Below are 17978 nucleotides of genomic sequence, written 5' to 3' on the forward strand. Positions count from 1 at the left end.
CCTAAACCTTCAAAACCTCCTTCCCTTAGAATCTAAAATACTCTTGATATTACTTCCAATTAAAGGAAGAATCACTAAGTATGACTTTTTTTTCCAAACTCAACTCTCAATGGTCTTGTCTTACTTCGCCAGTCTCATGTTCTCCTTCTTTTCCCCTTTTCCCCCAGACACTTGTACCATTAAGACATGTGAAATTAATTTTGGATCAATCACTTTAGACAGCAGTCTTCAAGTTTTATTAAAATATTTTTCAACTCATTTCCTTGTTTTTCCCTAAAGTTAAATCACTAAACAAAACACTCTTTTGTGAACAGTAAAAATTATTTGGTCAGCAAATAGCAAATTTTTCTTCCAGTTGATGTCAAGTGGCTTAGAAGTACACCAGATACAATGCAGTGTTTTATAGATCAGTAATGCCTATATTTCATGGTGGTGTTCTAAACAGTCCAACTTCCCTTTTACAGTTCCAGTGATGGAGGGTAGAGATAACAAGATCTGTCTCCGTGTTTTATGGACTCTCTCTTATCCAACATTTCATGAGGTAAATGAAAATGAGGTCTTATTTAATTTTCCATTGATAAGCACCATCATACACACTATACATACCATAGTTTTTAATAGAATAACCTTCCTGCATAACCTTCAGTAGATTCTGAAACCCAATTCTATGCTTTCTCCACACCCTTTAATTTATGTGGTTGCCAGATGAAAGGTGCATGGCTTGAAACAAGACTGGATGCACTTTGAGAACACTTTAGAGTTTTAATAACAGAAATTGAATTGTGCATTTGTATAGCACTCTGTAATTTTAAAAGAAATTTCAGCAAAGAAAGATATTAGATTCTAAAGATTCCAGTCTGTAAGAATAACTTAATCACCGTATTGCTATTTGCTGATATATGTCTCCTTGTTCTTTTGGTATCACACTAAAATGACATATTCTTACGAAACATTAATTATTTTCCTCACATGGAAAGAAACTAACAAAATAAATGAGGTAAATGTCATTTTGTGTTATTTAATAATACTTCTTAAAAGACAGGTTCAGGGATACCTGGATGGCTCAGTCCGTTAAGCGTCCTGCTTCGGCTCAGGTCATGATCTCACAGTTCATGGGTTCAAGCCCCACATTGGGCTCTGTGCTGACAGCTAGCCTGCTTCAGATTCTGTGTCTCCTTCTCTCTGACCCTCCCCTCCTCATGCTGTCTCCCTCTGTCTCTCAAAAATAAATAAAAAACATTAAAATTTTTTTAAAAAAAGATAGGTTCAAAAGACTTTGGAAGACCTTGCAACAATAGTATTTTCATACCAAATGTTTAATAACTCAGATGAAGAACCCATTGTCGACTTTTTAGTTTTAAGTTTAAAAAAATTTTTAGGGTGAGTGTACATGCAAGCTACATTGCATTATGGACTAATTTTTCTTCTGAAAAATATTTGAAAGTACAGAAGGAACTAAGAAAAATATAGTGAACATTCATGACTTCACCACCTAGTATTGATATTTATAACATTCTGTCATAAAAAGGATAATGTTGAAGTTTCCTTTGTGATTCATTGATTTTGCGAAGTATTTTTGTAGAAGTGGAATTACAGGGGCGCCTAGGTGGCTCAGTTGGTTAAGCGGCCGACTCCGGCTCAGGTCATGATCTCACAGTTCATGGGTTCGAGCCCAGCATCAGTCTCTGTGCTGAGAGCTCAGAGCCTGGAGCCTGCTTCAGATTCTGTGTCTCCCTCTCTCTCTGCCCCTCCCCCAGTTACACTCTGTTTCTCTCTGTCTCAATAATAAATAAAAACACTTAAAAATTAAAAAAAGATGTGGAATTATAGAAGTAGGGACCTCATTAACTCATGCTGTCAAATCTGTTTTCCCGAGGCAGCCAAACAGGCTCACCCTGGTACACCCTGTCCTCTCCAGCACACAGCCAACATGTTATTTGCTGGTCATTTAGCCTTACCATGACTACCTGAAGAATGAATACTTCAACATAGGTAAATGGTGTTAATAACCACTGGTGATTACTACTGGGGATCCCATCAGCAATGATTTCATTCCTGAACTGATAGAAATGCATTAATTGTTTGGAAAGATTTGCCACTGCCAATAGTTAATAGGCTATTTTCTCACATGATGAGAAAAATCAACATAATTCCTATTCTATAGTGCCAGTGAAGCAATAGAGAGACTATAAATACAATTTCCCTTCTAAGTAGGAAAATATTCAGCAACGTTTTTTTTAAAGGCAGTGGGCTTATTTCTAAATTACTTTGAAGGCTGAGTATTTAAATGTTAACCTGGGTGCTAGTTCTCTCAGGGAAAGAAATAGGAAGATGAAACAGAGGAACATTCCTAGAAATGAGTGTGTGACCTATGTGGTCCTTACAGTAAATTATACTAATTCTACATTTATGTTTATGTATTGTGATCCTATTAAGCTGATATATCTTTTCCATTAAGTGGGCAGGTTGATTTCCTGTAGTCCCCGCCGATTGCTTGAAGAGCTATATTGTTTTCTTGTGTTTCCATTACAGCATAGAGACTAAGAGGGAATCCTCTGTGGTATTTTCACATAGGTTGTGAATCTTTTATCTGGTGGCTGTAGTTGTATCTGAAGGGTGAATATTAATAGCCTCTTGGCAGCAGAGTGACTTTCTTAAAAAAAGGGGTTTCCCTGTGTATGGGTGGATTAACCTTTCAAAATATATGTTTCTACTTAAACCACTTAGTAACTGTTTGATTCAAAGAGTCATAAAGACAGCTTCTTCACATCTCTATTAGACCTTGTAGTATGCTTACCTAGGACTGAGAGGGACTTTCAGTATTGAACATGGTGAGTAACCTAACGCTGTGTGCCTTTACTTTCATTTCGCTCGCTTATCAGAATCTGCTGTAACTTAATTTCTTTTTTAAATGCCTGAAGTTTTCATAGTAAAATGGCCTGTGTGATTGATTATAAGTTTAATAATATTAGCAATTAAGAAATGGCTTCATGTATTCTGGGTGGGAAAAGGAACTTATAAAATGGAGTAACATGTGATGTTCTCCTTTAAAATTGTTACAGCTTTCACCGTTACCCCTTTGTCCACAACAAACAAACAAGCTTTGAAATGATACATGTAACTATATGACTGTTATCCTACTTACCTAATTCTTTCTAACAGTTTTGTAAATAGTAACACAATGCAAGTACTCATGTAAATAACTTTACTATGCTTTGCTCTTCTCGTGTATCACGGGGTTCATAATCCTGACTAAGCAACAATCAGTGCAAGGATTCGGGCAGCGTGTGTCCCTGAGACAGGCGTCCTTCATCGTATTCTTCGTGATGCCACCTCATCATGCTGATGGGAAGCATAAAAAGATCTTAAAAGGCATATTTCTAAATATAAAGTCACAGGACTGCTTTGTTCAAATAGTCAACTTTTCCAAAGGAAATTGAAACATAAACTTCCTTGGGCATAATTTAAGCATAAGCAAGCAAACGGACATCCAAGGAAGCTTCCGATTAAAAGCCAGAGGTGGACAAAGGGAGACTAAATGCCTGGGAGCATAAGGGCAATGTTTCATGAATCTAGAAACATTAGATTTCTGCCTTGGTCACAACATTTCTTGCTGTGAAATGCAGAGGACCTTCATTCTCGGGAATCTCTTCTTAGGTCATGCTCTGTTGCAGAAACTCCAAAAGCCTCTACAAACCTGTCTGTGTTAGCATAAGGCTTGCATAGAGCCTTAACATTATGCATGACAAGCAAGTTTTGTGCACCGGACCAGTGTTAACTCACTATTTTCTGATATGTCTTCCTCAACTTTTTGAGGCAATTTCTTAAAAAATCAGAATTGTAATATACTTTTAAAGTCCAGAAAAGAAGAGGAAACCTATCTTCTCATTTTCTCCTTTCCTTTTCACGCTCTGTCTCTCTGTCCCCCTCTAGCTAACTTCTATTCTCTTTCCACTAAGTCTACACTTTCATTACTATACTATTGTCTTCCAGTACAACTTTTCCAGGGAAATTTGTGGCCCCTGGACCGTTTCACAATTTTAATGAGCTAAATGACACATGAAGAAGAAGACATCACAAATACTTTTTGAACAAAGGAAATTGGATATGAAATTCAATTTTTCCTGCTAAAAATATCTGAAGCACAGAGGTGCCAGAGGGACCTATAAAATAACATCGGACAGTCAGGCATTCTACGTGCCCAGTCAGTTGAGTTTCCTGGCCCTTGACCATTGGGACTCCAAAAGGGGTGGGGATTGGGGGAGGTTAGGCCTCTTTACCCAGCCAGTGGGGGTCGGGGCCTGGGGGAGAAGGAAGGTGCTTCCTAAATTCTTTGTCAGCTTAATACTTCCTGCTGAGAATAAAACCTCAATTTAATTGTTAACTTTTAAAAAGTGCTCTTCAATGCTTTAGTTTTTAGCATTTTAACTATCATTTTCTAAACTTCACATCCTTATTAAGATTAGATAATGAGAATCCCTCAGAGGAAAACCTGTTAGTCACAGTTGTTCCCCCATCTGGTTGGAGTTGTGACAGTTTGGACCTTTCAAATATTGTTTTCATGAGGGATGAAGGACTTAGAATAAAAGAAACATAATTTACACACATATGTCCTCAAGTCTTTAAGAAAGAGACAAAAATTAAAGATGTCTTTCTACTTAAATTGCACAGAACATGAGTAAAAAATTAATTTTATTTGAAAACACTGCCAAGATTAAATATCCCCACGGTTTTAAAATTAAAACAACATATGGGTGAAAATTATTCTAGTGGCCACAAAGCACAGTTTCAATAAATGGATCCTTTGATTGAGCTAAGAATGTAAAAAGCCTTGGATGACAGAGAAATAGTCACAGGGGGCAGTTAGTACACAGTTAATAGATTTTTATGGTAAGTAATCAAAGTTAATTAGTCTATGCTTTTGTGTAAATTCTGCAAGAGGAAATATATTAAGCAGCATAATCCATAAAATATATTTAAAGGTAAATTGTCCCTTTAACAGTTTTAAATTACATCTTACTTTACAAATATGATGAAATGTTTCCTTTTGATGTGAATAAATATTGACAAGTAGAATAAGTTTTGTTCTGGTACCAGAAACTGATTGTATACTTCAAGTTATGTCAGCATATTCTTAACAGATTGCCATATTTGTGTGTTATCTCTATCAGCTTTAGAGAATATATTCTCATTTTTCAAAAACCCTTTACCAGGAGAAGTTGTTCAAAAGTCCTCTAGGAAGATAACTTACATTTTTTGAGTGACAAAAGGCAAGAGAGCTGAGGATACTAAGTTAAGCAAAAAAATGATTCGACCTAAACTAAGGAAAATGTGCTTTCCTTTTGAATTTTCCTTGAAGAGAGGGACATAAAATATTGGAATAGCATCAAAACAATCAAGTTTGAGTTATAATTGAGAAAAAAAATGCATAGGAAGATTTTCAACTTTAAAGTGTAGACAAATTTCATCCTATTTAAATATGTGTCAAAAAATAAGATGAATTTCTAATTAGAAATTGTTCTGTTGTTTGTTTAGAAACAAGAAAAAATATAACCGTAAACATTAAGATGAGACTATGGTGAAGACGATATAATTCGTCTGAGAGGATCTTATGTGTCACATGTAAAAACCAAAGCTTGGATTCTGTAGCTGAAATCCAGGGTTCAGGGGTCAAGTTTCATCTCAACTTTTCATTACTAACAGAAAGCATTATTACACTCTCAGGGCTGAGCTCAGTCATTATTAATTAATTTTTATTATAATTAAAGTCTTTATTTCTATTTGAGTCACATTGAGTTAGTATAGTTCTTTACATAACATTTATTTACCTGGAGATAATCACCTGCTAAAATTCCAAGGTGATCTCTGTGTAGTCAGGGTTATTTAGAATTACTGCCATTGCTTGATTTTTTAAATATATTTTTAAATTTATTTTTATTGAAACCATATATATATATATATATAGTTTATAACTCAAACAGTACTTCAAACCTTACCATTCAATGTTTATTTATTGTTTTGAGGTGGGAGGGGCAGAGGCAGAGGAAGAGAAGGAGAATCCCAAGCAGGTTCAATGAGGTCAGTACACGGAGCATGACAAGGGTCTCAAACTCATGAAACCGTGAGATCATGACCTGAGCCAAAATCAAGAGTTGGACGCTTAATAGACTGAGCCACCCAGGTGCCCCTATATTTTATATTTTAATTGAAATATAATTAATAGTGTTATACTAGATTCAAATATACAATGTAATGTTTCAACATTTCTTTCTGCACATTGCTCAGTGCTCTCCAATACAAGTGTACTCTTAATTCCCTTTATCTCACAATTGCCTGCTGTTAAACAACAACAACGATATTTTGAAAGTAGAGTTTCTGATATGGCTTATATTGCTAAAAATTTGGTGCAGGTCAGAACACATTCACCTGAAGCCAAGTCCCATAAAACAAATAACACATCCTTGATCTCCCATCTTATGGTTATCAGCAAAACCATCCATTTTCAAAATAATACCATACATAATAACATTCATGTTCCATAAAAATCACTTTCTTTATAGGCTTTCCAGTGAGTCGTAGATATTAAACAAGAATTAAATTCCACCATATTTATTTAGGACTTACTGAATAGTCACTCTGATAGTTACTCTAGTACTAAATAAGCAACTCTAATAGTACTGAATAGGCAACTCTAGGCAAATGTCCTTGTAGCAAGTGAATTGAAAAGGCTTTAAAATCCAATTGCTTGTTTAGTGTTTATGTTCTTCCCTCTGAAAACACAGATGAGAATACTTCATGGATGAGGATATTGGAGCTCACAGAGTTTAAATAATTTGCCTCAAGTCACAATGCTTGTTGAGTGTAAGAGATAGATTGGAACCCACGTTTTTTGACTCTTAATCTGATCCTCTTTACAATACACATGTTAAAACAGGTGAATTTATCATTTATGGGTACTCAGTGAAATTCTTCGGTAGAAATCTATGGTCCAAGAGTAGTTCCCAAAACTAAGCAAGATAAAGACCCAGACTAAGCATATGCTTATCTTGCTACAGAATGAGGGACTATTATATGGACAATAAAATCCTCTTTATAGGGTTAGAATTGGCTATTCTTTGTATTTTGGTGAATCTTGAAGACACATGCTTCATGAGTGATAATGCAATGTGTATACTCCTAGGATGACCAGTTCCAGAGCACCTAAGTACTAGAAGGGCTCCTGACCACTATAATGTTCAATCTCTTCTCATTTCAGAAACAGTGATAAACACCTTATCCAGGAACAAGCATGTTTAGTGACAACCCTAGTGACAGAATCTTGGTCTCCTGACACTTGGTTCAGGAACTTACCCAGTTTCAGTCTCCAGATGTCGAGTTTTTCATGCAGAAGTAATGCAGGTGGCCTGATATGACTGAGCAGTAGAGAATCTGTGATGGCAAAGAATTTTACTTAATTGCCATAAAACAAAAAGTCTTCTTAGAAGGAAACAGATGATAAAAGTCCCCTGATTTGACACCTTTCTCAGAAACATGAGATGGAAAAAAAAAAAAAAGGCAGTTCTTTTGGGTATTTCTTTCTTTTGGTTTAACCAAACAATGTGTAGCCAAAAAATCTTTCTTATTCTTAATTTCCCTCGAGCTATTACTGTAAATGAGAGTGGTGTGTAATTTTCCTCTCTTCCAATTTCTTCTATGCTGCAGTCAAAGTGTCTTAAGTATCTGTTAGATATAGGAATCTTACTTGCTAGAGGATATAAAGGAAGAAAAATCTAGAACATATGCTTAAGTTTTATGACATTATTATATTCTTAGAAACCTCGACTATTTGCATAATTTGGGATAGAAATCATCTGAAATACTTTAACAGAATTTTAGGTTTGTGCTTATAAATCTAGGTTGGTTTTATAATCGCCCGATATGTTTTATAGTTTCTGTTTCCCAGCTAAATGGATTCCTTTTTCTTTTTTCTTTAAAAAAAAATCTGGAGATACAATTACTTTGATAGGGAGGTGTGGGGCTAAAGCTTCTTAAACATAGAAACTGGTATAAACAGTAATTTAGACAAACCTACGGTATTATTAGGAAACTATATTCAAGATTTTGTCTTAAAAATGTTAACATTCTATGTCCAACTAGCTGCTGGCAAAATTAATATTCTTCAATTCATTCACTGAATGTTGGTGGAACATTTAGCATATTACTGGCCCTGCACAAGGTCCTGCAGATTCAGTAATGAACAAGAAAAGTGTAAAAGCACAGGATGTACAGTCTAGTGGAGAAGAATGGCCTTAAGCAAGTAATCACCCAAGTACCAAACCAGGGAAATTACAATTATGATAAATGTTGCAAAAGGAAGGTGCGTAGAGTTATACGCATATGTTAAAGGAATTTGTACAAGGTGAGAAGTTGGATAAGATTTACTTTAAGGAGAAGAACAATCTAAGGAGGAACAGTTGCTTCAAAGATAATAGCAGAAGGGAGCTGGGCACCTTCAAGAAACTGACAAAATTATCTTATGGATGATAGAGAAGATGCTGGAAGGTGCAGCTGGGTTAATGGGGAAGAAGGCAGCATGCTCAGTTATAATGATTAGGGGCCAGTGATGTTAAGCATCTTGCAAGACCAGAATAGTTCCCACACAACAAAAAATCATCACTTCCTGTATCCAGTAAGTAACTCATTTAAGACATGCAGAGCCCTTTAGTTACGACAAGGACTTTGGTTACTGTAATGGAAAACTGTGACGGTGTTTTTTTTGTGGGGGTGGAGAAAGGGGAGGTGATAAGGTCAGATGTGTGTGTTGAAAAACAAACAAACAAACAAACAAACAAAACAAAAGAAAACAAAACCAAAAACTATGCCTACAACATGGAGAGCAGATAGAGGGGAGCTGAGGGAAGAGGCAGACCAGTTAGGATGATACTCTAATGGTCCAGGTAAGAAGGAATGCTATTACCAGTAGTTTGCAAGCATTGGAAATAACTTATACAATTCTTGAAGTTATTTCTTACCAGCCAATATAATAGAACATTAAGCATAAGGAAAACTTCCTTTGGCCCTTTAGCTCTCAAATTTATTCTCGAGTTTTGTATAAGCCACTTAATTCTACTTTAAGGAGAGCCAAACAGAGCAATAGCACTCCTGCCTTTAACATTAATCTAGTTGTGATCCTGGTCTCCATCCCATGCTGACTGTAAATATTTGGCAGTGATAGTCATGGTCATAGAATTTTAGAATTCAAGAAATATTAGACCTAACCCAATCAGGTACCTTAATTCTACAGAAGAAGACTGAAGCCTAGAGAAAATAATTATTATGCTTAAGATTTCACATCTAGTTAATTTAGGAATAAGACCAGAAAAAAAGGTAAAAGAGAAAAGTTTCTAATCTGGTGCTTCTCGCCCACCCCACACCCCGCCTTGAAAGTGTTACACATTCTTATCTATCTGCATATTGGCATCAAATAAGCTCATGCTTTAGAAGTTAAAAAAGGTAATGAAAAAACAACACGTGCTGAAAGAAAACAGAAAAATTTTAAAGAGCATTGTGTTTTGTTTTTTACTTTGCTTTTTAAAAAAATAATTGAATTTTAAAGCCTTTAGGCAGGATACTCATTTACTTGTTCTTCACAGGTCCTACCGCCAAGCATCACCAATTTATGTTAGCTTCCTGACTCTGCAGGATTTTCCCACTCCTGACTGAAAGTATGGCTCTTTCTCTAACCTCCACCTAACCAGCTCAGCATGGCATAACCGTGCTGTCCATTCTCTGTGTAAAACCTACAGACTGGCGCTCAAGGCATGCTGAACGCTATTCACTTCTTTCTGCCTCCAAAGTTGAGTGGTATGTTATACCAAGAGTCAGTCTGGTTTGTTCCCCCAAGTATTTATGACAGTCTTACTTGTCTTCTAATTACATACTGTAGTAAAATTTATATAAGCTGATGACACCACAGTACAAAAATGATAAAAGAATTGTTTTTCCTAAGCAAGCTAACTTTGAAACATCCTGTAAAGATGAGTAGCCAAATTTAAATTGGATGTAGGTGAGGGAAACATAAAAGATTAGACATATCACAAAGATCTGAAAGCATTGTTTTCACATAACTTTGTAAACATCTTAGTGTTCTAATTTCCTTTTAAAGAAACTAAACCTAGAATTCACAGAGGATTTGTTGTGGTCCAGAAAGTCCAGATAGAATACCATCAGTAGACTCCTAAATAAGAGATTGGCAATTGAGGAGCACCTGGGTATTTTAAGTTACAATAAATTAATATGGTATCAATATCTTATTCTTCATGAGTCCCAGCAAAAAAACTAGTTTTTTGGTCAACTGACTACCTGTAGGTCTCTTATGCAATTGATAAGAAAGCTTTTTTATGTGTTAGATGCCAAAATTTCATTTCTAAAAAACATCAATATTATTGCTTATATATGTAAGTATAAGTATGTATGGAAGCATATTGTCATATGAAATATTTTTTTTCATGTATATAGATATAAGAAAAGTAATTTTCATGATGGTTTAGTACTTGCCCAGAACATTGCAACCTAAATGTATTGAATCTGGATAACATTTGATTTTAGATTTAGTATAGGTGGATACTGGGAGGAAACAGTTTCTAGTTAAGAATTATGAGTTCTACATTGTATGCCCCAGAGGAAAGAGCACTTTATATAGATAAAAATTCCTTGTCAGCCTCAAGTTTTTCCTGTCTTAAGTAAAGCTTTCATGCCTTTAATTACACATGTATTTTGATAACATTCCAATGCTATAGCAGAGGCTTGACCAACACAAAAATTTCTACAATGGTAGAAGAATTCTCTGGCAATTTTTAACGTGACATTTTCAAGGTCCGTAAAACCTATTTTTGCAGAGTTGACTATGACTGGTATTAGTCACATCCTAGTCCTTGAATCTGACTTTAGAAATCCAAGTGTATTAAAAGCTGTCACCACAAATGGCAGAAATCTCATAAAACTTGGTTTACTTCCAAAAGTAAGTTTATCCTCTAAAGTTGGGTTATTTTGGAACTGTGGATTGTATAAACTTCTGCTTAAACAATCAAACAGCTTATGATCTTCACTGATTTGCTGAAATCCATCCAAAAATCCAGGACATCTTTTGGTTATGTTAAACAGAGAGCAACAGCTGCTTCTTGAGCAGTAAAAAGAAAAAAAAAAAAAAACTCCTTAAAAAGAGGAGTAAGAGAGGGGGAGAAGAAGAGGAGGAGGGTGACCAAATGAGGGAAACAAAGAAATGTATATGCCTTTTGTTTAGGGGTGCTGTCAGCCAGTGAGATAGCCTATATTCTATGGTTTTTAATTGCACATCTTTTGGTTAAGATTTAAATACTAAATCTTAAGGTTAAAAGGGGTGAGGTACCCTATCTCTTCTTTACCTTTCTATGGTTTGGCATTCAGGCACAATTTGCTGTAATGAAAGTCCACCATGTTCTATGTCTAACTTGGTTGTCCCGTTTAGAATTTGTTTCCAATACAAATTTGTTTTCATTGTTTCCAATGGATAGCAAAATAAAAATGTTTGAATTACACATTTTATTTATTTACTTAATTTTTTAAAATTCTTTTTAATGTTTATTTGTTTTTGAGAGAGAGAGGGAGAGAGAGACAGAAAGACAGAGAGAGAGAGAGAGAGAGAGAGGGAGAGAGCAAAGGAGTGACAGAGAGAGTGGGACAGAGGATCCAAAGTAGACTTCAGGCTGACAGCAGAGAGCCCTATGCAGGGTTTGAATTCAGGAAATAGGAGATCATAACGTGAGCCCAAGTTGGATACTTAACCAACTGAGCCACGCAGGTGCCAGTGAATTACACATTTTATAAGAAATCGATGAACAACAATCAAAGGTAACTGCAGTGTGCTGCTGGGAGTGGCAGTTCTGACTGCTGCGTCTGCTGATTTGTTGTAGTGGCTTTTGCTCTGGCCCATTCTCACGACTCCACTCTGGCCAATAAAAATTCAGGAAGTCCATTCCCTCTCTTCCAGACTGGTTTTATGCTTTCACTCAGTGAACAACTATAGAAGAGAGAACTTCAGTAGAATTCCTTATCTTACAGTTTCATATCATCCTGACTTGTAACTAATGGAGATAAAGTTCAGAGGCACACAAATATTTGCTAAGTCTTATGAGACTTATAAAGTTGTTCATTTACTCTATGATTAAAGCAAATGTAGTGCTGGCGTTGAGAAAGCCACTGTGTCCTTGATGTTGGCTTGATTTTATTTGCTTCCACTTGAAAGAGAATTCCTTTAATGGCTGTCTTTTTCTGATGGTCTTCTTTGTTACTGTTCCATTGGAAAAGTATCTATCTGTGGAAATGGAGAAACTATTGGAAGTTATAAAATGCTTGGGCTATTGAGTTTTTTATCTGTAAATGTATTTTATTAAATGAAAAGAGTGTGAGTTAATGATACATTATTAAAATTACAAAGACATCTTACACATACTCAATCCAGGCATTTCATTATATAGATAAAAAATTCAAAATTATATATCATAAAGCCATTTTAATTATCACTACTTGATATTTTGTCCTCCTATACAGAATAATTACAAGAGTAAAATCTCAGCATCTGAAAAGTCTGTTTAGAAAAGAAATACAATGTTCAGTAAACTAAAACCTTTGAGATAATACCAGTCTTGTGTGTTTCCACTGTCTCAGAAGTATTACCTTTGAATCTTAAACTAAAAATTTTTAATCTGGAAATTTACCCCTCCATATGCTGTTTGGGGGGTTGTTTACCACCAGAGTTAGTTCAATTAATACAGTATCCTTGCCTGAGAAATATATTTTTATTAGGTTTCATTCATAATGTAAAATTTTTGTATGTTCCTTTCAAAATAATTTAGAATTAAAATGACATTTCTCCTTATTTCAAAAGTAAAATTTAATCTGTATAATGTTCGTTTATAATGAACTATCATAAACTATGATAGTTCAAATGGCTTGACATCTAATCCTAGAAGAGCCATTAATTAACCAAATCATTTGTCCTCTTCAAGCTTCTGGTTTTTTCTCTTGCAAAGTGATGGTGTCATAATTCTTAGAGTATTCTTTAAGTCCTCAAATTCTATAACTCTCTTCTACTCCAGGACTCCCTGTGTCATTTCCAGTCTTCTATGAAATTAGCACTTTTTAAAAAGTACTTTTAAAAGTAATGAAAGCATCAAAGACACTTAAAACAACTTTTCTGCAAACTTATTTTAATTAATTGATTAATTTAATTTTAAAAAGTCTTCCAGAAATTATAGTATAGGCACGTACTGCAAGTTACCTCATCCGTCTGCCTGTTCGAAGCATTTACAGAATTGTGTCATCTTTCCAGAGTGCCATATAAAACAACTGGGCATTCTTGCAAAACTGCATAGTTAAGAGATAGCTGGACTAGTTGGTGGTCCGGTTCCTACAACAGTCCTGAGAGGCATTTGCTTTCATCTAGTAACTGGCTACCATGGTGGTAACAGATGACTTTTAAACAGCTGTCACAAGCTGAAAACAAAACAAAAAAGCCACCCTCCCACACTATGAACACACAGCTTGCCAATAGCTAAAACAAATCCTTCTAAGATCATTTTAACAAACAAATTTTTTTTGGTTACTGTTATAATTAAATAGAAACTCATAAAACTCAGACAAGGTGGCCTCATGTTTCCCACAGACCTGAACTGCCTGAATTTTCTAATGGAATCACAGCAATTAGTTGTTTCCAGATGCATTAAAATGTGTTAAGTGCCTGTAGGGATTGGCTTTTAAAGCATACATGAGTCTCTAAATGCTGCACTCTCAAGAATCTACTATAAACCCCATGAGGTACTAGGACATCTGCATAATGTTGGACCGGAGTTTGGTGCTTAAGTTGCAATTAATAGGAAAAAAAAGTGACATAAAAAAAATTCTGTGTCTTACATAGTTTTCTTTTTGCCTCCTTCTCTTTTAATGGCCACATTACCAGTTCCCCTGTTATCTTAAAATCATACAAATAATCACCAGCTCTCATGGGAGAAAAAGCTGGAATGAATGGTGTTGGGAGAAGAAAGTTCTTGGTGTCCATGGGTCATGAGGCACTCCTGGAAAACTCATTCCTGGGCTGTGGCTAATTGAACTACAAACATGTCAGTCTGACAATGTTAACAGTTTATGACACCTATGTTGAAATGTCCAGGCTTCTTTTTCCTGCTCCTGGAAAATTTCTCCCTGTCACGAGACTCTTCTTTAACTGAAAGACTGAGTCTTTAATGTTTATACCCAGTGTTTTACCTTTGATTGAAACTAGGCAGAAGGCGAGTTTGTGGTCTGTTTTCTCATAGTTGGCAGTGCTGAAAACAAGACATGAGAATAAAAACATTTTTGATGAAAAACGCATTTAACAGGTGGTTTTCTCCCCCAGTCACTGACGTGGTTTTCTTCCCTTGAGACACATCCAGGCCTCATGTCCTTCATATTTTTTTCTTTTAGATCCCATATGGACAACGCATAAACAAAAACGAGAAACATGAAGAGAGACTGGTAATGTTCACCAATCAGCAAGAGGATTCTGAAAGGTAACAATGACATTTTATTTAGAGGATGTATGCTTCTCCTAGTAATGTTCTTGCTGGAGCACTTCTGCTGTCAGAGATGATGAGTGTATTATGAATAGACAAGAACCTATCTGGATCAAATCATATACAGTAGATAAGAAAAAGAGGGTGGATAATAGTGTGGACCATTTGAAGGTATTTTCTTTCATTGCTATCTCATGGGCAAGAATTATGGTAGCTTATGGAAATTTTGCTTTTTTGGTTTTTTTTCCAAGTATTTAGTAAATTTCCCTTGGCAAGTTTCGACCTTAAGATAATTTATCTTGAATAGCAGAAATGTTCTTCTAGAAAATAACTGTATTTTATTAATAAGGTGAAGAGGTAGCTGTATCTTCTCTCCTGAGTTGTTAAATCCTTAGCTCAAGGATAGGGTGAGAAATTTACTAAATCCTTTACCAAAAAATTCCATTGTCAGTCACTTACCACATTCTATCAACCCCTTATAGCTTGTCTCAAACCTCATTCTGTGGTTGACCTGTATAGTTATTTCTTTGACTTTTTATTTGGCACCTTTTATGTGCAAGGTATTTTGCTAGCTACTTGCAGAAGATGAATCAGGTATAGACTCTATCCTCTGGCTGTTTGCTGTTCACAAGTAAAAAGCCAGACGTGTACCTCAGGATAATATACATTCAGTGTTTGCCTCAAAAGTGAGGCACAGATAGGCTGCTCTGAGCAATCAGAGGAAGGTGAGAATCCTCGTTGTGAATGTAAAGAGATTCATAAAGGAGTTGTTTGGCCTAACTTTTGACAAAAATAAGATGGGAGAAAAGATGCAAAAGAAAAGGAAAGGGTGTTCCAGGCTGAAGGCAAAAATATCCTCATAGGAAAGTTGAGGACTTGTGTAGGGACCAGGGAATAGTTCATTGTAGCTTCCACATGTGGCATGTAATACAAAACACATCCTGAGCGAGACACTAAATAGCCAAGAATTTATTCTCTAGGCCAAGACAAAACTTCTTTCGAGTAAAAGTTTATTTAAAGAAATAATAAGCCCCTAGGTCTGAGGCATCTGTCGAGGGTTCCTGGTCTCTGAAAATCTATTCATGAAAAAGGGTTCATGTGTACCCCAATATGAGAATCATGACTGCACAGAAGGGTAGACATTATGAATTTTAAACAGGGGACTGACAATAGGCTAAACTGGCTACAGTGTTTAAAATTGGCAAGGGAGAAGACTAGAAGTTTGAATAAATAAATAAATAAATAAATAAATAAATAAATAATTTATCTTATTCCTCTCAACCAGTATCTATAACAAGCGTTGTATCCTTCAATTGTGTAAATGTAGCATTTTATTTTGTACTACTCTTTATTATTCTGTAACTGTGCTGTGTGTATAAGTCTTGTCTCCTTATAGCATTTTATTTACCTCAAGACAAAGAACTTATCATACAACAGTATAACCTACTTTAATAGTAGGTCTACAAAAAGCATTGATCCATTTCATACAGTTTTATAAATAGTAAGTAAAGTATAAATTTATATCACAGGAGTATTCTGATTAAGTGCTTAGATTGACAACTTCTAAAATACTACAGATATTATAGAATCATAAAATACAATCTAGATTGTTTTCTAATCATAGAATATATAGATTGGATGATACCAATTTTCCTTTGGTAGCAGAGGCCCATCTTTGCCAAATTTTACCAGTTAAAAGAGAATGAAGAAAATCGAAGAAAGGAAAGAAGGAAGGAGGAAGGAGGAAGCAGAGGAAGGAGGGAAGGTAGTCAAATCCATTGTGTCTTGGTTTTGAAGATATGTATATCCTTAGCTTTGTATTCAGTATATCCACTTTGTAAAGAGGTAGGGACTAAGCTTTTCTTCATGCAGAGGATTGTAAGGACTCAGTAGCCTCTTGAGTCTTACTGTTTCTTCCTCCTGCAATGCACATTAATGTTGAGATTCTCTCCACTTACCTATGATGAAAATTACACAGAATTTAGTAGTTAACATATTTTTTCTATGGTAGGAAAAAAATTGTGTTTCTGAGAGAAAGAGAGGGGTAAGTCTTTAACAGTAATTTGAAATGCTCAAGAGATAGTTTTCAGATTACCATTTAAAGATGACTATGACTCAGGATCCAGAAGAAGGGTGACTGGATGAGGCAGGCACTGCAGTCTGTTTTTGTCTCAGCCAAGGTGAAAAAGAAAGAAGGAAAAAGATGAGAGGCAACATGGCAGCAACACAACAGTGAGTGCTGAGTCATCTTTTCCTCTTGCTTTCCTGCATGGACTCCTTTCTAATTGAATCATTATAGGTTCTGCAGGCATATAATCTGCCATCTCTGGAAGTTTTATATATTGATATTATGGATGTCATAGCAAGCTTCTTTTTCAAAGTAAAAGTAAAGAGTGGAAGAAACAACTCTGCTCCCAGTAAGGAATTATCAAAGTAAATACAAAATTTGTAGTTTTTATAATACCCTTTTACAAGATCTCAAAGCATATTGTTTTAAAAGCAATCCTACTCAACATATTATGATCCTGGATTCATCCTTGTTTTGAAGTACTTTTATACTGCTAGCTCCTCACCTTAATTTATCTTAAAATTTTTATTAATATTTATTTATTTTTGAGAGATAGAGAAAGACAGTGTGAGCAGGGGAGGGACAGAAAGAGAGGGAGACACAGAACTCGAATCAGGCTCCAGGCCTGACATGGGCACCAGGCACAAAGCCTGACATGGGGCTTGAACCCACAAACCATGAGATCTTGACCCGAGCTGAAGCTGGATGCTTAACTGACTGAGCCATCCAGGGGCCCTCATCTTAATTTTTCTAAGGTAGATGTTTCCTTGTCTTATTTTATGAATTGTATTTTTTAAATAAATTGTGTTCAGAAAATTGTAACCTAGCAAGGAAAACTACTGTGATTCATTATAGCCTCACGTAGAGGTAATCTCAGAAGAAAAAAAAAGAATGGTAAATTCTCATGAAGTGTCTTTGACCTGGCTTTACATTTATTCATGTAAGCACTCATTCAGCCTGTGTACTAAACACAATTGAATACAATCTCAGTCATTCATTGCTTTCTGGGAACAATGTACTGGTTTTAGATGCTCTTAAGGAGCTCCTGTGTCTTTCCCTATATTTAAGGAACTCAAATTTCTTTATTCAAAACACTGGTACTTTAAGAAAATTAAGCAATAAGGGCACCTGGGTAGCTAAGTCAGTTGAGCTCTGACTCTTGATTTTAGCTCAAGTCATGATCTCACAGTTGCGAGTTTAAGCCCTGAGTTGGGCTCTGTTGCTGGTGGGAAGTCTGCTTGGGATTCTGTCTTTCTCTCTCTCTCTGCCCTTTCTGTCACCCTTCTGAAAGAAAGAAAGAAAGAAAGAAAGAAAGAAAGAAAGAAAGAAAGAAAGAAAGAAAG

General features: G+C 35.6%; 1 protein-coding gene across 1 annotated transcript in view; it reads left to right on the forward strand.

Moving 5' to 3' along the window:
• Window positions 1-2754: 2754 nt before the first annotated feature.
• Window positions 2755-17978, forward strand: part of TNIP3 (TNFAIP3 interacting protein 3) — a 65105-nt gene continuing 49881 nt past the window's right edge. Inside the window, exons 1-2 of the mRNA XM_029941483.1 lie at window positions 2755-2831; window positions 14479-14564. Coding sequence (XP_029797343.1) covers window positions 2829-2831; window positions 14479-14564 — 89 coding nt within the window. The 5' untranslated portion in view covers window positions 2755-2828. The remainder of the gene's footprint in view (window positions 2832-14478; window positions 14565-17978) is intronic.

This window comes from Suricata suricatta, chromosome 1, assembly GCF_006229205.1.
Source record: "Suricata suricatta isolate VVHF042 chromosome 1, meerkat_22Aug2017_6uvM2_HiC, whole genome shotgun sequence".
In the NCBI taxonomy this organism is placed as follows: domain Eukaryota; kingdom Metazoa; phylum Chordata; class Mammalia; order Carnivora; family Herpestidae; genus Suricata; species Suricata suricatta.